Genomic DNA, 20,293 nt, shown 5'->3' with positions numbered 1-20,293 from the left:
AAGACAATGCGGTCTACACGGTCGGCTGTATAATCTCCCCAAAAAATTCGACAGACAAACCGCGAGGTTAACTGTCTTGCCTCCTTTGGCGGAATGTCTCGTAATCCCTCTCACAGGCTTGATCCCATTGATGGCTGTTGGTTCAGTGAATTAGTGACTGGCTCAGATGCGGTGACGTAGCTCTGTGTTGCATGTAAACCAGGGACTTTTTCACACCATGCGTCCTGTTTTGGCACGTGGGTGTGCAACAGTAGATGGAGACACAGTAGATGGAGACACAGTGCCTCTCCATCTATGTCTCTTTGTCCACTCGTAGCCCAGGACTTGTCATTGCTGTGTCATGTGATTTGTGGGGTCGAGAGGGGCTACGGCGATCGAGATCTCACGTTCAACGTTGCTGTTTTCTTTTGCTTGCTGAGGATTTGCTGATTATATCTCCCTTGGCGCCTTTCTCCTTACAGGTGAGCGGCCAGTCCAGCCAGCCAGGTGCAGCGCTCTGTTGCCATGGATGCCTGTGCACGTATTAGAGGAGTCCCCTTCAGGTCCAGGGCCTCAGCCCGGAAAGAGGTCGGTCTGCCGGGACACTGCATTTTATTCTGAAACTCTCTGTTGTGCACTGCATGTGTTGAATGGGGGATCTCAAGCCCCGACATCTGACATAGGCTTTTGAGAATTTGAGTATAATCTGATTAGCCAGGCTCTTATCTTGATGTCGTGTAAAAGCTCAAAGATGCACAACGTGCTGTCCTCCTTTGTGCGTCCTACAGTGATACACGTTACACATTGATCTTTCATTGTTTCTGTTGGGTCACCATATACTCTGGCTTATTAACGCTGCACGTGTTTGCAGACTGTGCGTGACGGCGGGCCGCAGTGTGCGAAGAGCCTCTTTAGGAACAAGAAGGAGCTGTGCAGCGTTGGCCTCGAGCTGCCATCCAGAGACGTCACGCGGCTGACGGAGGTTTGTCACACAAACGGCAGCGCAGACGTATGCAAAGCACAGACAAAGTCAAACACGAGGCGCAGTAACACTGACCGTCAACTGTGCTCTTTCAGATTCATTTTGTGTGTCTGCCTGGCCAATGTGAAGGGGACGATGTCACCCAACAGGTACGTTTTCATAATGACTCATGAGTTATGAGAAAGCATTGAAGGAAAGTCCCGCTCAGAGACATTCACTTGTGAAGTACAATTGTGATTTTGTGTCTTCTTCCTCCTCCTCCTCCTCCCCAGGCTCTGTTTTCCATGCCAGCTGGGCTGTGTGAGCTTCTGAGGTCCCTCCACGTTCACAGCTTAAAAAATGACGAGGTTCTGCTGCTCAAAGACTCCCGAAGGCTGGCAGAGCACAGGGACGCCGGGCCGCAGGTAGGCGACAGATCCTTCATGCCCAGTCAGCATGTTGAATAAAGGGGAAGTGAGAGGAGAGATTAAGAGGAAGCAAGAATAAGCTACTCTACTCATCTATCCTAACAATAAGTTGTTTGTTTTTTAAAACAGCTCTGACTGTGAGAGAGAATACTAGATTTCGGGTCCAGTTTTGATAATTCATCTTAAAAAATTAGCCTTACCCTAAAGCTAGATTACTTAACAAGTGCTAACGCCAGTTTATTTGGGAAAAAAAACGTTTATTTACACTAGAAACATGCACATTTGAGAACATACATGACAGATATCTGACAGGAATCTTGGCAGATGTTTATTGTGCAAATTTTACTTTTGACGTTCATCAGTAAAACGTAATCACTTTTTTTTTAGTTGTGGCATTTTTGTTGTATCTTCCTAAAATTCGTGCATTTGTTGACGAAACGGTTTCCCCATATTTATGGCCTTGTCTGTCCCTTCATGTAAACGGACACACTGAGTTGTTCTCAGGCTTTTGAAGAAGTGCAGGTGGGATGGACGGACAAAGATGTTGTTGTTTTTTTCCAGCCTCGTTCCTCCCGGCCTTGTGTGCAGTGTTTGGGCCCTGCAGCTCACTCTGTGGTGTTGTCGTCGTCCGTTTGAGACCGTGAGACCTCCCACCTATCTGCAGTGAAGAGGGGACTTGCACTAACTCATTCTGCACATGCAACAGATCAACTCGCAATCAGAGTACAGACATAACAATACACCGCCGGTCCTTCTCCACCCTCCTGTCAGATTAGGATCAGGAAATTCCCATGTGAATTTAGTTTAATTTGCCCCAAAATCTTTCGCATTATCAGCTGCAGCTGCCGATTGCAGGACATGACCGCTTTGACTGTTTATAGACTGTCTGCCTGATGGTCCGTTTTCTCTAAATCAGCTGATTTAAAGGTTTCATTTCACCTCCTGGGCACTAAACCCCCAACTGCTCCCCGGACGCTGTATAGTAGCAGCTGCCCACTGCTCCTCATGCTAGGATGGGTTAAATGCAGAGGCTTAATGTCCCTTTGTGTGCGGTGCTGTGTGTACATTGTGATTTGATTTAAATCACCAGGCTTAACTTTTCCGTATTTCTCTCTCCCTTGTCCTCCTTTCTTTCCCTCTTTTATCTCTTACTGTGCCGTTTCCCTCCTCCTTTAGTGTTGGTTAAAGGCCGTGTGTGTGCTGAGGCATAACCCCAGCACGAGTGTCTACCCCCAAGCCAGCGTAGCGTCTCTGGTGGGCTTGCTCGGGTGTTACATGGCAGGCGTACGCTATGCTTTGGAGCTCCAGGCTCTGCAGAGGGGCACAGCTGAGCCCAGTCAGCCAGAGGAGGACGACACCAACCAGTCGGTCTCGTCAATCGAGGACGACTTTGTCACAGCCCTCGAGCATCTGGAGGAGGATGACACAGGAAACCATCCCTGTAGGTTAAACATCTAATGCTTGGTGTAATTTAGTCGGCTCAAGTCTCCTATGTAGAATATCTTGTTAGCCATCAACCGAATATAGATACTTCGGCAAAATCCAAAATGGAGATGTACATTTTAAACCGGCTACTTTTTATACCACCATAATCCATAGATGATATTGTTTTAAAAATTCAGTTCAGTGCTAGATTGCTAGTTTTTTTCTCGTTGGGATGCACTTTATACTTTTTTTTAAAATATAATATATAAAGGCACAATGGATGAGCATGTCTTCAGTCGGCTTTCTTTTGTTGTTCACTTTTTTTATTTATTTGTTTACTCCACAGCTGCAATTTCATATCGCCATTCTAAGAGGCGTGATGTGGCGTCACAGACCGTCCCAGCCCACAAGAGAAAAAAGGATTTGGCAGGCGCCCGCATTATCATAAGCTCATCTTCGAAGAAGAATTTAGTCAAACCGGGGTCTGGTCCGGATGTGTCTGTCACAGTGCAGAAGTCATCGGGCATAGAATCTCAATGGACTTACTGCAGTCCCAGAGCGCGTGTCCCCTCGCCTTTGAATAATGTCAGTGACTCGGAAGAGTCGGACGGCTCCAGCCCCAGCCCCATCATTTTCCTGGATGAGGTGGGCTACCAGAAGAGCCTGCTGGCCAAGCTGGACATCCCCCAGGTTCCAGGGGGGCCCAGAGAGCGAGTGGAAGACTCTGACTCCGAAGTCAGCGAATTCTTTGACAGCTTTGACCAGTTTGATGACCTGGAGGAGCTGAGCTCAGACAACTGCTCTCTGGCGCTGCCTCTGGACGCCATCACTGCCCCAAACACGCAGAAGCAGGCCGGTTGGTCAGCATCCAAATATGTTTCTAGGGGCTGCTCAACCAAGGGAATGAATCCTCACCGCTTTGACCATCCCACTCTCCCCGCCAATGTGAAAAAACCCACACCTCTGAAGCCAGGCTCTCCCTACTCACTTCACTCTGAGGTGCCTGACTCCCCTCGACCAGTGCAGACCCCCTCTGAGGAGAACGGCGGCCCACTCTTTAGTCCCGTCAGCTCCTCCGCCTTCAGCCCCCTGGTGGACTCGAGTGGGACGCTGGAATACTTCTGGAAGGCAGATGAGGAGGGACAGGACAGCTCAGAGCTACGCAAACCCCAGGATCTCTGCTCTCTGTATAAGACATACTCGGACTTTGCGAGCAGTCTCTCCAAAGAAATTCTGGGATCTGTGTGTGGCTACCAGTCCGCTGTTGACATCAGTGACAACAAGAATCTCAGCTGCGTCTGCCACAAGGAGTTTCAGAACCCATCGGGCTACCTGATGAAGCTCTCCGAAATACAAGAGACTGTAACAGTGGCCACGCTGCAGAAGAAGTCCCAGTCTCTGAAGGATGGCATTCAGAGGTTTGCCACTGACCTGGTGGAGATGAGCTTGGGAAGCGCCTTGCGAGACCTCCAAAAAGGTGTGTCCTCCTGCACCACCACCTTGTGTCACCTCGCTGCCAGGCTCACCTCCTCGGTGTTTCAAATGGCCTTCCATGAGATCGGCATGCGCCACGCCTTCGTGTTAAAAGAACGAGCAATCAATGGATTAGCTGGCTTCCTGGTCGGAGAGGCTGTGTCTGGGGCGCTGAAGGATTTCCTGACGGTGAAAAAGCAGATGTTCCACAACACTGTGACATGTTTTGCTGCTGATCTGGCTGAAGAGCTCGTGTTTGAAGGCATTATGGAAGTGTGTCAGTTCTCCCACCCCTCAACCCCTCTCACCCCGAGTGATTGGTCCTTTGGCCACGGGCAAGTGGAGGATGATGATGAGGAGGAAGAGGAGGAGGTGGTTTCCTCCTATGCTTCAGACTTGTCTGAGTCTGTTATCCAAGAGGCCTTCATAGAGCTGTCTCAGGCTGATGTTGCCTTCACTAGCCAAGCGGCTATTAGTGTGTCTCTGGACAACATCTGTTATGTCAGTGCAGAGAACAGTAGCGCTCAAACCTGCAGTACCTTTGCTAACCAGCAGGTTTTAAGTGCCAGCTCAGCTGCAGCAGTTCCTGGGCCGTCAGGAGAGGATGCTACCTGCACGGTAAAGAAAGCCCTGTTTACAGTATCAGGCATGGCCAGCTGTATTCCTGTGCCCCAAGCAGGCCAAGCCCTGTCCCACCTCCAGGATTCTGAGGAGACCGGTCAGTCTGTGTCTAGCTTGTCAGATATCCCACAGGCCAGCCCCCAAAAAGTAACTGTATCCTCCTCCGACACCACCACGTCTACCCAAACGTACCTTGACAGTCAGGGAACGCAGACCCCCACTCCTGGAGAAGACCCCTCCCAAGGAAAGTCTCCATTCCAAAACTTCTCTGGCAACATGGTGGACATGATCGTAACGGAGGCCTGTGAGCTAATGACTGCATCGAAGATGAAGAAGAGTTTTGGCGACTGTGCAGATTTCTTTACCAAATCAATCCGAAGCAGAAGGGACTCTTCTTCTCAGCAAGAGACGGGTAATTATGAGGCTCCAGATTCCCCTTCAAAGCAGGCAGCTGGCTTCAGATATGACTGTAGAGATTCTGGCTATGTCCGGATGGGCGCACCTGTTGACGCAGCAACGGAGCATAGCATTCCTCACGTCTCTTTTCAGGCAGGCTCTCAAAGCCAGGGGAGACCCAGCTGTGAGGTAGACCTCAGGACCAGAGGTGTGGCTGAAATGCATCCGGTGATGATGGATACTCTCGATGTGCCGGGTACCGAGATGGGTGGGCAAAGGAGGATCTCTGTTTCTGGGGATGACTCGGCCCCAAGCTCCGGGCAAAAATCCGGTGGGACTCCTGGCACTCCCCCTTCTACGCCTCAGCAGCCCAGTGAGGTGTCCAAGGAGAAGCAGATCAAACGGTTCTCCAAGAAGCTGAAAAGCAAGCTGGCGAAGGAGTTTTCCCCCGCTACCCCGCCACCCACTCCTCACTATCAGCCCGAGCCCGGCCCGGGCCCAAAAGACGTAACCCCCGAGGCCGACAAGGCTGAGTTTATGCTGAAACTGATGAGGTCTCTCTCTGAGGAGGCAGATGGCAATGAGGATGAAGAGGAGGAAGAGTTGGCAGAAGAGGGACGCGTCGGCGGCACCAACAGATGTTCAGAGTCGGGGGGTGGCCGGCACGAGCTGAACCAGATGTCCGCTCGCAGGATGTCCAACAAGGAAGCGCTCCACTATGCCGAGCGGCTGGCTTGCCACATTGTCTCCATGGCAACAGAGATGGACACCCTGGGAGTTGCGGAGGAGGAGGGAGAGGTGAGCAAGGGCGGCGGCGGGAGGAGAGACAGCGTGGCTCAGTTCTCGGAGCAGACCCTGAACACCTTGTGGGTCTATGCCGGGGAGGTGGCGGGAGAGGTCATCAATGATGTGAAGAGGATGGTGAGCTCTGCACAGCAGTGTCCACATCACAGAGATCTCAGAAGACGAAGCTTTGACAGATCTAGTTCTGAATGTTTGCACCACCACCACCACCACCATCACCAGTCTCAACCCGGTACGGACCAGAACAGAGACTGCAGGGTAGGGAGGTCGGCTGAGCAATGGTCTAATGACCTGATGGCCTCCGTCTTCCGGTCCCCCGCCTCCACCTCCATTTCGAGCACCAGCACCAGCTCTGGCATGTCCTCTGAGTACCCCAGCTGTGAGAGTGTGACAGACGAGTATGCTGGCTACCTCATCAGGGTGCTGAAAAAGGAGGGCGGCAGTAGGGAGTTGGTCCTGGACCAGTATGCGAGCCGGTTGGCCTACCGCTCCATAAAACTGGGCTTGGCTCACGCCAGTCGCAAGATCAAGCAGAGATCCTCCAGCACCCGCCTCCACTCGTCCAAGTCGCTGCCAGACGAATGGAAAGCCTCCGGTTGCGAAGCGTCGGTGGGGTGTCCCTCAGGCAAGGACGCTCAGTGCAGTTGCAAGGACTCTGAAGAGCAGAGTCAGAGGGAGTACATAGATCTGCTCAACTTCGCAGAGTCTTTGGCCTACAACATCACCTGTGACGTGACACGCAAGCTGCATCTGTCCTCTGCGCGACTGCCCAAGTCTCTCACTGACTCCTGCCTGTATCAGAAATCCAAACTGGAAGACATGGCAGAGAATCTCATCAGGAACTCCTTCTCTTGCCCCCTGTTGACCAAGGAGGGTAAGAGCAGGCATTATTACCACAGTACAGGAAGCCTGTGTGACGGAGGCTACAGGGGTCAGGTGATGCAGGTCATCGAGCATTATGCCAGGAAAATAGTTGACGACACTCTGAAGATGAGCCTGGCGTCGGTCGGCCATTCATCCCGGGAGCACCAGAGGGCCCAAGGCCAGGACCGACACCCTCGCACCCAGAGGTTGTCTGAGGGGCCGACGCTGGGCCAAGCAATGGCGGAGAGGACGTGCCGTTACTGTCAGGTCCAGGAGTGCCCGTACTGCACCAAACACAGCAGGCACCAACACCAGCCCGTGTTACAGAGGGGCAAACGGGGGCCAGAAGGCCAGGCAAAGGCCGAGCGGCTCTCCAGCCTGGAGATTCCCAAGATCCACATCGACCTGGACCACAGGGCGGTGTTCGCACAGGAGATGGTGTCCATGGCCATGGACACGGCTAAACGCGAGCTGAGCAACGCCAGCCTCAACGCCGACAGCGGCATCGGCCACGATGGAACCAGCTACGCCGATAGCCTAACTGCTGAAATCATGACGTCGGCCCTGTCCAACGTCTGCCAGACCGGAAACATCAGGTAACCACACCCAGATTCACATTAGTAGTAGTAGTCATATTCCATGCACACTTATTGTAGCATGTATGCAACTTGGTTTAAATGCCTTTGGATGGTACTTTAAAGCTGCTACTACTTCTAACCCGTGATTTTAATACACTGAGAGCATTTTTTTTGAAGCCCTCTGCTTTTTGTCTCCTTTCATCTGTCCGTGCGTTCAGCTTCCCAGGGAGGGAAGCTACCGAGTCCTCCGTGTCCCAGCAGCTGAGTGTAGGAGACGACAGTCTGGGCAGCTGGTCCAACCTGAGCTTTGAGGACGAGCACCCGGACGACAACAGCAGCTTCCTCCACCTCAGTGACAGGTATACGAGCGCTGGCCTTCTCATACATAGCGTACCCAATATCCGGTTAACTGTAGAGCACGCTGCTGTTATCTTCTGTCAATATTCCACTGTAGTAATACATAATGAATACACTTTGCCGATTACCAGACACTGAACCATGCATCTGATAAAAATGTATACGTGTGTGGGCAGAGCAAATGCTGTGATATGACTTCTATTACACTTCTGGTTTGCAGTAATAATAACTTATTTAATGCATACCATAATGTTAAATGCATGTCATTTTTTATTTATGAAATGGTTATCGACTAGTAATGGCCTGTGTGCTGACTGTCAGTTAGATGACAGGAGAAATTGATTCTTGATTCATTTTTAGCTCTCGCAGTCCTTCCCTCTTGCACTTTTATTGGTGACAATAAGCCATCCACAATGTGGTTTAACACGAGTACTAATACATGAGCAAAGTGGGAGTTATTGAAAGCCCCTCTGTGGACTGGGTGCAGTTGTGTCTTCCCGTTGTTTCGTTGGCAATAAGGTAGCTTTTCCCAACATGTCTCAGCCACTATTGTTTTTCTTCATTTGGTTCTTTATTTAAATCGTGGGCTCTATAAACAAGGTTTACACTAAGATGCAGTAAGATAAGATAACATAGGTTATATGGTAAATACAAGCCACAAGCTGTGGTTATGGCAAAGTTGAAATTCTTTGTGGGGAAAATGCAGACGTGGGCTAAACATTTCAGAGGCAGTAGAATGTATTCCTGTGCGGTCATGGACTCGGGACTTAAAGGACGAGGTTATCACTTCAGTCGCGCTGTGCTGTTCATCTCAGGACAGAAACGCTCCATTCTCGCTGCTGTTGGCCAGCAGGAGTCTCCTGTGGTCGCGTCTCCATGGGAGGCTTGCCAAGGTCAGCGCGGGACACGGTGTATTGTTAGCGAACCTCATCTGGACTGCACTGCCAAAACGCAAATTCTCTCTAATTTGTGCAATTGTTGCATTTTATGTGAGCCCTAGCGGATATGTTGTTGAAGATTTAATGCAGCGGTCTCTGCCGCCAAGTTGTCCTCAGAATGTTTGTGAAATACACCACAGGGATCAGCACCAAGGAGCAGTTGTGACAGAATGGGCCTTGTGTTTTCTTTATGGACGTTGTCACTATTTGTGTGGATGTGAGCGAGACAGAGTGAGGGACTTGATAATCATACAGGTCTGACGCCATTTCTGGGAAAGGTTTGATATCTCTATGGAAGCAAACATTTGAGATTCTTTCCCAGGAGCACAATGTGTGAGCATGTAGTTATTTTAAGTGAATACATCATAATGTTTTCTCAAGGTGTGTCTTTGAGTGCTCGCATCACTTCAGGCAGCGTTTCTCTACAGGAACAAAGTACCCAATATGCAGTTCATTAGACTCTTCAAAGGCCCACTTCAAAAACAAACACCTAGAAGGTCTTATCCAGACACGGAGCACGATGATTGACTAAATGAACAAACGCTCACCACGTGTCATTCACTCAAACCGCAGAGAGAAAGCGGTCGGTGAGGTAATGCAAATTAGCAGAAGGTATTTTTAGGTGTCAGAGATGTTCCTCACTGAAGAGCGCCGCACGCCACAGTGTGCAGGTCTCAGCCAGCAGGCTGATCATTGACTAATTACAGATGGTGTGTATGTTGTTGTTGTGCTTCTGTTGCCAGCTGGTTGTCCTGGCAGAACCCGCAGGATTAACCGTAATACGCGAGGACAAGAATGTGTGGAAATCTGCACCTCACCTGTCATATTGGGTTTGAAAAGGATTCAAATGAATGTCGTCAACCTGAGTATTGTTTGTTGAAGCCCCGGGGTAGATGTGTTCACTTCTAGCTAACGGGATGAAACTGCTGCAATGTCTAACGTCCTCATATTTGCTCCATTTTGGGGTAGCGCTCATGAGCCGGTGCTGTTGCAGTGGTGCGTTACCTGCCTTCTCTCTCCAGCAGCAATGGGAACAGCAGTAGCTGGAGCAGTCTGGGCCTGGAGGGGGAGGCGTGTGAGGAGCGCATTTCCTTCTCTCCCTCTGACAGGTTGGTCAGCAACCTTTTTTTTTTAAGAAAATAAATAAAATAAAAAAAAAAGACCTGAGGGTTCACCGAGAATGGGACAAAAGAGATGGCCGAGTCATCGCATTTACTGTGAAGCCAATTTAACCTAATCCATCATCAGTGGGAAAAACCGAATCGGAACCAGGGAATCGCTTCATCATATGAAAATGATTTAGAAGATTGAACGATGGCATTGTGATTTCTACTTTGTCTCATTCTAGGAACCACCAGCCACTTGCATGACCGCACAAAGCTGTAAACATAAATAGGCTTGACACGGCATGTGCTTGTTGACGCTAGTGTCCGCATGCATTGTGTTGCCGGTTCTGCTTTTGCTTTTCCTGTCATTGTTGTCGCTTAATGGAATAATTTGTAGTGCTTTTTTTTTATTTTTTTTTATTTCTGGGGCCGTGTCCTCTTTTACATTAATTCGATTCAACTGTTCAAACCCACTAATAGGCTTCAATGTAATTATAATAAAACATACTTGGAGAGCTGCTGCAACATTGACACAGGAATCCTCACTGCCAGCCATTTATACATTTATACAAATCCCATTGTCTTCTCAGGCTGTCGGTGTGTTTTTTGCTTCCATCCGTGCAGCCGCTTGTTTGGGCTCATGGCAGCGCAGGACTTTGAATCGGCATGTTCATCCACGTGTGTTTGTAGGAAACCGTTTGAGTTTGAGAGGACGCCACTGAACGGCAATCTTTTCAATGCAAAGAGCTTCCACAGTAGCGTGAGCCTTTTTTAAAGGTGCAATGTGCAAGATCTTGAAAAGTTAGTTCCCAGTTGTAGAGGTGAAACGCTGCCCCCTAGTCCTTTTGGAGCGGTTGGCTCGGCATTACACGCCATTACGCAACTTATTAAGCAGCAATGTGTTCTGGGCTTTATTTTTGATTACCGGTGAATTCAGTTCTCGGATGTCGGCGCTTCCTCTGGACACCTGAACGCACCAACGAGGCAATCAGTGCCGTACAACTGCATAATCATTTCACACAAAAAATACAGTATAGTAAGTTAGTAGCAGAGGATTTAATACATAAAGTACTGTATCACAAGCCTCCAATCACAGGAGAGCGTCCTATAGGATCAGAAACAGTCGGTCAGGTCAGAGCCTGCCAATAGGGGGCAGGTTTCTCACATTATTTAATTACTAAACATGGGAATTCAAAATATATTGAGAACGGGACAAAAAATTGTTCTGTATAAAAGGGGTTGTGCTAGTTAAGGCTCTAGTATGTCACCGTGAGCTGGTTTTATTTAACTTTGATTAGAACAACAAAACATTTGCTGTTAGTTTCCAGTTGCATCAAATACACTACTGGGCTTGCACTCTTCAGGCCCTGCCATGAATGGCCATAAATGATATATACGACTCTGCTAGTGTCCTTTATTGCATGACTTTGTAGTGGCTGCCATGTCTCTTAGTTTTCAGTCCGGCTCCTTTTATGATCCAATTAATAAAAACAGAGAAAAGCCTCCGCAGGCGTCTTCCTCCTGGAAGGAGCATAGAGTCCGCATGTCTGTAGCCGTGGGCTGTGTCAACAGCACCGCGATTACCCATCTTATAAAAGTAGAGCAATGACTGTTTACCTGTCGGACGTCACCAAAGCAAACATTTGCTCAATTAACAGATAGATATTGAGAATACAGAATGGGGTGGGGTGGGGGGGGGGTGGGATCTACTTTCACAAGTGCTCTTAGTCACTGTGAATGCAGAAGAAGAAAAACAAACAAACATTGACAGCGTGTGTAAGAAGTCTCTTGATCAAGATTGCTTTGACTGCAGCACATGTTCCCATACCCTGCTCTGCTTATATCACATTACGCTTGTTGACATTTGTGCCTCCTTGCATGCGACCCTCATGTCCCCGGCCTCTTCTTTCTCCTCCCTAACCTGTGTGACCTTTCCCCCATCCTACAGTGACCACACAGAGGACAAGGACACTGAGGTCAAAGAGGAATCCAGCGGTAAGGATGTTTTGCTGCTGCGACCTCAGCCGTTAAACGCTGGCTTTTCTAATTCAACAACAGCCATCGTGAACAAGATGCTCCTTAAAATGCAGATGGAATATGTTTACGTAGCTTTTTGGAGAGCAGATGGATATAGGGGAAAGACAACCCACCCCTTCTTTCCTAATTTGAGGTCTCGCTCTTTCCACTCTCTGAGATTCAGAACAGTTGGCGTTGATTCCGGCCGGCTGTGTGCGTCTGTCTGCCTGTCTGAGTGTGTTGTAGCCGGGGATTTTACCACCCCCGTATTCAGACACACTAATGCTCATTCAGCCACTCCTCTCAGACGTTCTACGTTATGTCTGTGTGTGTGTCTGTGTGTGTGTGTGTCTGTGTGAGAAACCAGAGAAGCCTCCAGTGAGGGGGCTAAGAGAGCAAAGGGACGCTACATATAAGACTCAGTGTATCCGTCTGTCTTTGAGGTGTCCTGCAGAAGAGCAGAACACACTAAAGTACAGTAGACTAATGTGCTTCAGTGAGGCGGTCTCTAAAAAAAAAAAACTAAAACTCTCTGTAGGAAGAAATGCAGCGATGACTCGTCTTGAATTGACCCCCTTTTTGTCTGCGCTGCAGGGACTCTGTGCGCGGACAAGACTCAGGCGCAGGCTCCCAGGGCCGCACTGGTCGTCTTGAACTCGGACGTCAGGGAGTTGGGGCGCGGCCCCCAACACGCGAGCCTCGACCCCCAGCTGAGGAGCATGCTGCAGTGGGTGGCGGCATCCATGGCCGACGTCCCCCAGATCCAGCTGTGTCCCGACAGAGAGCTGCAGCAGGTGATTGCCCCCTCGCCCCGTACCGGTGTTTGTTAGCAAACATCGGCACTTTCCTCCCGAGTCACACCGCTCCGATGAAAGACTCGTTCTGTGGTTGTTGATGTTGGGTTTGAAAGGTTAGCAATCTTGTGTAGTGGTGTCCTGGTTTCCTCTTCAGCTAGCTTTGATTAAGTAAAACAAGTTATATAATGTGTCATAATCCAGTTTCTTACATTGTATTTATCAAACTAGTTGTCATTTACTTTTTGGCAACTGCAGTCAATTACCTGCTAGTCTACACCTTTAATTACTGCCATGACAAATCATAATATACAGTTTCACTAATACAAAAAGAGGAAATATTGAATTTAATTTCAATTACAGAAATGTTTCAATATGACGCATAGTGTCTCAATTTCAAACATCTTCAGGCCAACTCGACATATAACCTTCAGGGTGCTTTTATGCCGGTACTTCACTCCATTTTGTCCGGGCATTGAACACACAATTAAATTCATCTTTAACAACACAGAAAGTAAAAAAAAAAGTAAAAAAACATAAAAGCTGCTCTTCAGAAATACCTTTTTATATCTCAAATATACCAAGCTGCCAGTTCCTAGGTGAGCACACAGGGACCTCTGCCCTCTCTGCATTACATTTAACATACACATGTTGTTTCTGAGCTCTGGCTTATTCCAAACCTCCTTTTGACTCTATAGACGTCTTTGTTTGGCCATATTTATATTTAATCGGATAGAGAACACATAGCCGAAACCTCTCTTGACAAAGGACAATTGTGCTCTGTCCCGATTAAAGATCATTAGCCTTTCCGGCGGCTACACTGCTCTCTCCCATCTCTGCTTTATGAGACGTGACTCAATGCCTAGAATTGATAAGTCCGACGCGGCCTCCCTTTTGATCATCGGAGTGAACGATAACCGTGTGCCCTTTCAGCTCCCGGCGGTGGTCCAAAGGCTTCGGGAGAAGAAGTGGAGGGCGGGAGAGCTGCTGCACACGCTGCTGCGCTACTGCGAGGAGGGCCAGGCGCACAGCCAGCCCCAAGCCAGGGAGGAGGCTCTGCAGGCGGGCTGGGAGCCGCACCGCATCCCCCTCTTCCAGTGGCTGCTGGAGCACGCCTAGGTCCTCGTCTCCTCTCCTCTACCCTCTCTCTCCTCTACCCTCTCTTCTCTCCCCCTCTCAACTCTCCTCTACCCTCTACCTTTTCTCCTCTACCTCTACCTTCTCTCTTCTACCTTCTCTCCTTTACTCTCTACCTTCTCTCCTCTACCTCTACCTTCTCTCCTCTACCTTCTCTCCTTTACTCTCTACCTTCTCTCCTTTACTCTCTACCTTCTCTCCTCTACCTTCTCTCCTTTACTCTCTACCTTCTCTCCTTTACTCTCTACCTTCTCTCCTTTACTCTCTACCTTCTCTCCTCTACCTTCTCTTCTTTACTCTCTACCTTCTCTCCTTTACTCTCTACCTTCTCTCCTCTACCTTCTCTCCTCTCTTCTCTCTACCCTCTACTCCTCACTCTCCTCTCCCCTCTCTCCTCTCCCCTCCTCTCCCCTCTCCTCTCCTCTCCTCTACCCTCCTCTCCCCTCTCCCCTCCTCTCCCCTCTCTCCTCTCCCCTCTGCCCTCTCCCCTCCTCTCTCCTCTCCCCTCTCCTCTCCTCTTCCCTCTCCCCTCTCCTCTCCTCTTCCCTCTCCCCTCTCCTCTCCTCTTCCCTCTCCCCTCTCCTCTCCTCTTCCCTCTCCCCTCTCCTCTCCTCTTCCCTCTCCCCTCTCCCCGGTTTCCAAACAGGGCTTTGCAAACTCCGCGGCCCCTAGAGGGCGCCATACAAAATCAACTAATCTATCTTACTCCGATGAATGTGGGCGGCGTGCGTTTTTGCATTTGCATGCAGTGACCAAGCTCTTGTCGTGTTTTATTTTCCTTTCCGCCCTCTGTTTTTGTTGTTTCAGATGTATTATTTATCGGGTTTCGTGTTGATTCAATGAGCTGTCTCTCCCGCCCACCTTCACGTCTGAATTGAAGCCTTCACACACCTTGCTGCCATAGTGCTTGAGCTACACAAAATAAGACGCAAAAGAGAGTGAGACACATCCCATCTGTTCCAGACAGAAAAGTGAGTTGAGAGAAAGAGAATGTATTATTTTTTTGTTAGGGAATCCCCATAGCTGCTGGTCGGATGATGTCATCACAGCCACAGCTCACCTCTGTGGTGTTTCCACATGTTAGAGACCAGCTGCACACACACACACACACACACCACACCCTTGGTGTATCTTGGGTTCCCTCTGATAAAACAACACAGATATCCCTCAGTAGTATTCCATTGTTGTATTGATCCAGTCATTCAGTTGCTTTCGTGATGTTTTTCTTTTCCGAAGTTCTGGTTAAATTAGATTTGGATCGAATGACTCGTCACATTTGACGGACAATGCTGCCACACATACAGATTGACAAGTCATTGTTAACATTTGTAAAACCCCATATCTTTAGTAAAGTGTCATTCTGCGTTGATGATCAAATGGGCCAGACATTTAGCACTTGATGAAGTTGCCTCTTGCCATTACCGGTGTTCCTGCTGTATCTAATAACTGTAGCGCTGCTTGCCGAGCCTCAATCTCCTTGGTTGTCAAACTTAGTAAAAAAAAAAAAAAAAGATAAAAGTCTTGGAGTGGATGATGTTTACTGTGACGGTTGGAATCAAAAAGTATGTATTTTTTGAATGTAAGAGTGTAAACGTGAAATGCTGCTCAAAGCTATGAAGAAAGAAAGGAAAAAAAAAAAAAAGCCATGATATTGAGCTTAACGTTGCCACACGTAGCTTACAAGGAGACGCGCCTCTCTCCTCCCCTACTGACCGATCCCCCGGTCATCTGTGGTCCGGTCCAGCTCCAGGGGAAGATCCAGTGACGCAGATGATGGATCTTTTAGTAATTAAAGACATTCCTCTGGTCTGCACCTCCGAAACCACAAACTAGCAGCGTGTGCGTAACTCGAGCTTGGAATGAGGAACTCGGGTACCAAAACTTCCACGCACGCACACACACACACACTTGTTACTCACCAGCCTCCCCCATACGTGTGCGTCCACACGCACAGCACTACTAGCTGAGATGCACTTTTTACATTTTTCGGGATTTGTCCGATGAGAGACTGGTCATTTCCTGCCCCGCCCTCAGACCTCTCCTGGTTAACGTACATGCACAGAAGAGATAGTTGGGATACATCAATAATACGGTTGCTGTTTATTTATTCTTTAACGAAGGACCCGAGAACGCGATATCAGGACTCTCCCCTCTTGAGTTTGAAACACTGTACTATACCACAGGCTCCCATCTCTTATTAATTCTAAACTATAAGTGTTGTTGGTGCTCGACCTGCATGGCTGAGTCTTCTTTGGCCTTTTTTTCTGCTGAGCGTTCTTGATGTATTGGCTCACACTAATGGAGCTGCAGTGATTCCTGACTCGTGTCCACACTGCCTTGGCGCTCCGCTTCGGGCTGTTACTGCGTGATCTGCAGGCTGCCAAATGGTCGTATAATCTTAAAGGTGTTCGTCCTGTATGATTTGTTTACATCACAAAATCCACTATTTTTTAAAAGATTCAAACCCAAAGTGATACCTACTATTTATATGATGATGATAGTGGAAAAGAAGACTGTCAAGTATTAACCTGAGAAGCAAGAGTGCTTATATATCTTGGTTTACATTAAAGGAATGTATTAAGTCATCACTCACGAAGAGAGAGAGCGCATCAGTGTACAAATCCTCTCCCAGTGTGAATGTGTAGTTATTGAAGTAGGACTTTCCCAGGTTTTTTCATTTCATTGTCATTGTTCAGCCCTTTTTTTTTTTTTTTTTTTTTTGGATGCTTTCTTTGATCTACTTTACATTCCTGTGCATCCCACATGACCCGTCGCTCTATACTGTTGTGTTTGTGAAAGCTGAATGTGTATTTGCAAAAAGACTCCTTATTTAGAAGCCGATGCCGTGACTCTGTTTTGCTCCCGTCGTTCCCAGTGTTACTTTCTGACCACCGGCAGGAAAATGGAAAAACAATAAAATATCAAATAAAAAAAGAGAGATGTACCTCACCTCCACTCACCTCTGTATTTGTCCTGCTTCCTTGTAAAACCCTGCCAAATGAAGATATTTAATAAATTATGTAAGTTATATATCAGTGAGTTCACTACTTGTTCTCCTAGAGTCATTGATGAATAGTTTGCACATGCTAAGCTTGAAGTCAAAAACTCTAAATGTGTTTGTTTGAAGCTTGGTGTGACAATAAAGCTTTTTTTCATGTGCTCATATTTATTGTCTTTGTCGTTGTGATATTGTTGTTTACAAAGCGTAGCATTGCTGATAAAGTTTATCATGTTCCAAACACGGAAACATTCATTTAGTTCAAGCCTTTTGCTCGATGAAGGAAAATCCAATAATTAGTGTTAAAGGGGGAAATAGATTAGTTTAGATAAACAGAAAGTGAATCAGCAATTAACTAATAAATCATTTGAATCTATACTTTAACTCCACTGCATGTGAAAAGGGAATATAGTAGTATAATGTACCTTATTGTACTTGACAGCTGAAGCTACTTTGCAGGTTAAGATTTAACACAATCTCATTTTTGATATTAATCTATTCTAATAGTCAATATTTTCCTCCTATGCACTGCAACATCAAAATGCTGCTTACACACTGCAGTATTTTGATAATAATCAAACACAGTCAATTTAGCTTTTAATATTTCTGTACTAAGTCAAACTTTCAACATGGGACTAAGTATTTCTGCGCTGTGTAATCGCTACTTTTACTACTAAGTAAAGGATCCAAGTGCTTCTTCCCCCTTTGGTATCCTCACACTTTAAAAATGTTAATAAACATTACATCCAAAAAGAAATGCTCCAGTTGGGTCAGACATAACTCAACGTGACAGTAAATGATGCACCGCATCAGCAACAACCCCGTCGAAGCATTTATTCTGTCTGAAGCAGCTTCAACCCTTTGACGTCAGCCAGTCTCTCGTCTCTGCTTGTTAACCCTCCATCATGAAGAACACTTATTCCTGGTGTGTGTCCTCCACACACACACACCTATATTTACTACACGGCTGCCTCCTTTACTGCCCCGCCTCCTTACGGTTAGCATGCTGCAGGTGCCAAGAGAAACAGGAGGGATGTGTGTCTGTCAGAGCGGGTCTCAATGACAGCGCTGCACTTCTCGGGCTTTGCCTGGATACAGCTGCACAACACCAGCCATTGTTGCTCTGTGATTAGACCGTGCCACACACACACACACACACACACACACACACACACAACATGTATAATTAGGTAACGCTCGCTACAATGGACAGTACCTGTCAGGGACGGCTCCCAGTGCAGAGGATGAATGGGGTTGTCTGTCTGACACGGAGGGGGAGAAAAGAAGAAAGGCAGAAAAGAGAGAAGGTGGGAGTAGCTAATTGCAGGATGTGCAGTGATACGGGAGGCGAGGAATGTGTCATGACGAGCACACCTCTGATCTTTTGAGCGGCGGGAAGCGAGAGGCCATACAAGGGTATGGTTTGGCTCGGCATGTGGGCGACCTGGCTGAGTGAAGTCATCGACAGCAGGCCTCAAATTAGGGCGGGGGCGTTGGCGGGGGTGGGGGGGACGGAGATGTGAATCTCTGCAAATTGCTGTCCCCTCTTGGGGAGGAAAAGCAACGCAGAAAACGGACAAGATTGGAGCGCATTTCCTGTTCCAAGTCAAGTCGATATTCCGCCATTTTTGGGACGTTCGTTCCTGCGGCAAAGTTCAAAGTTCAATGCCGCCGCACAGTTTTAATCACACAGCACAGAAGAAGCCAGGAAGACATAAGGAACGTATAATAAAACCACATATTAAAAACCAGCGCGATGAGTTTGTGATGTTTCATTCTTTGTGCATATTGTTTACAACGCCTATATTTTAATGGCTGGGTCGGTTCTATCTGGGCAAGTGAGTCCAGCATAGAAAAAAATACAAATAAATTGGGGAAAGTCCCGTCACCAACGGACCGAAAACAAACATGTCAGCGTGTACTATTTCCCAGTTTATTGAACAAAATAAACGTCATGATTAAATTAGATTAAACAATTATGGGTGTGATTTGTTTTTTCTTATTGATATATGGCTACAAAGTGGAAGTATAATAAGGCCGTTTTACAGAAGTCCTCTGTTCTACAGATATAGAGGTTTTAGGAACTAACAATCCCAACTCAAGGTCCACTTACTCGCTTTCCTTCTTCTGGCCGTCTTCATGAACCCATCGAGTTTGCCCAGTTTTCACGAAGATGGATTTGTTCACATGCAATTAGGGTTTCATCCACTTTTAGGATCGGCTTAACGGTTTTTATTCTTGACCGTGGGAGTTTTTTTGACTCAACAACCCCAACTAAAGACCCACTTACTAGTTTTTTTCCAGAGCTTTCAGCCGAATCACACAAATAAAATAAACTTGCGTTGATTGTGCTGATCAAGTCTGATAATACAGGTTGAGTCTAAATTCATTTAACAAGAAAAAATACATAGTGATGATAACAATGGACATTGACTCCATTTTGAAAGCCATGAAGGCCTCTCCATTGAAAACCGGTTTCCAATCGGCTCACGATATCTTCATATTGATGATTTAAGATGATTATTATTATTATTCTGACATGTAAAACCCTTTCTTTCTCTTCTTGGCAGCGTAAGCAGTAGGAATGTTAATCTCTGCGATAAAGCGATACGAGTGACACAGAGCCAGCGCGTTACTGTGGATGTGAGTAGCCGGGATGACACTGAAACACGACCACAGAAACCCTAATGGGAGATTGCAACAGCTTCACAGAAGTGAAGCCACAGGAACGTCAGTCAGACGCAACATCAGGCTGCAGGGGCATCGGATGCATTTGGTAATCTGCTCTGACGGGCAGATTACCAAAAGCTGTGTGTGTGTGTGTGTGTGTGTGTGTGTGTGTGTGTGCACGGACACAGCAGACGCACAGTCGGCACAGCAGGCGATGTATAGCTGCTTTTGTGCGGAAAATGATCAGTCAGCGATATGGAGAGACAGACAGGAGCCCAATAGCATACCACCATCAGTCTGTTACACACACACACACACACACACACACACACACACACACTCTGACATCAGATAGGCTGGGTCCTGGCTCTGTTGGTGCATCCCCCCGCCGTGTCGATGTGTGAGTCACTGACATCACTTCCCTCCCAACAGCAACAAACGGTCGGGTTGTTGGGAGAGTCCACTGGATAAGGGGGGGGGGGGGTTGAGTCAAGCCCATGGAATCCATGTTCTACTGTACTGGGCTTTGTGTTGGGAAGGGGAAAACCAGCTACATCATCTCTGCTAAGGCTTTTGTTTACTGCAGCTTGAAGAACATATTCTTTGTTTTGGGGTTTTGTATCTGTATCTGCTCTTTGTTTCATCACCATGAAGTCAAAGGTGTGAGCGGTTAATGGGCCGAGGGACTGACTCACGGAGGTGGGTCTGAGGTCACTCTGGATGACCTACTGTACTGCAGCATGCACAG

The 20,293-nt window shown here is 47.7% G+C and overlaps 1 protein-coding gene across 1 annotated transcript; it reads left to right on the top strand.

Annotated features, from left to right (window-relative positions):
* Positions 1 to 504: 504 nt before the first annotated feature.
* akap11 (A kinase (PRKA) anchor protein 11) lies at positions 505 to 13,859 on the top strand (the record flags this gene model as incomplete). Its single annotated transcript, XM_079231369.1, has 11 exons — positions 505 to 567; positions 851 to 961; positions 1,057 to 1,110; positions 1,234 to 1,365; positions 2,545 to 2,809; positions 3,140 to 7,547; positions 7,748 to 7,888; positions 9,847 to 9,933; positions 11,879 to 11,925; positions 12,541 to 12,740; positions 13,674 to 13,859. The coding sequence occupies 11 exons, from the start codon at positions 505 to 507 to the stop codon at positions 13,857 to 13,859; spliced, it is 5,694 nt and encodes a 1,897-aa protein (XP_079087495.1).
* Between the last annotated feature and the right edge of the window lie 6,434 nt (positions 13,860 to 20,293).

This window comes from Taurulus bubalis (genome assembly GCF_910589615.1).
Source record: "Taurulus bubalis genome assembly, chromosome: 15".
Classification (NCBI taxonomy): Eukaryota; Metazoa; Chordata; class Actinopteri; order Perciformes; family Cottidae; genus Taurulus; species Taurulus bubalis.
This window is presented reverse-complemented; position numbering and strand designations above follow the sequence as displayed.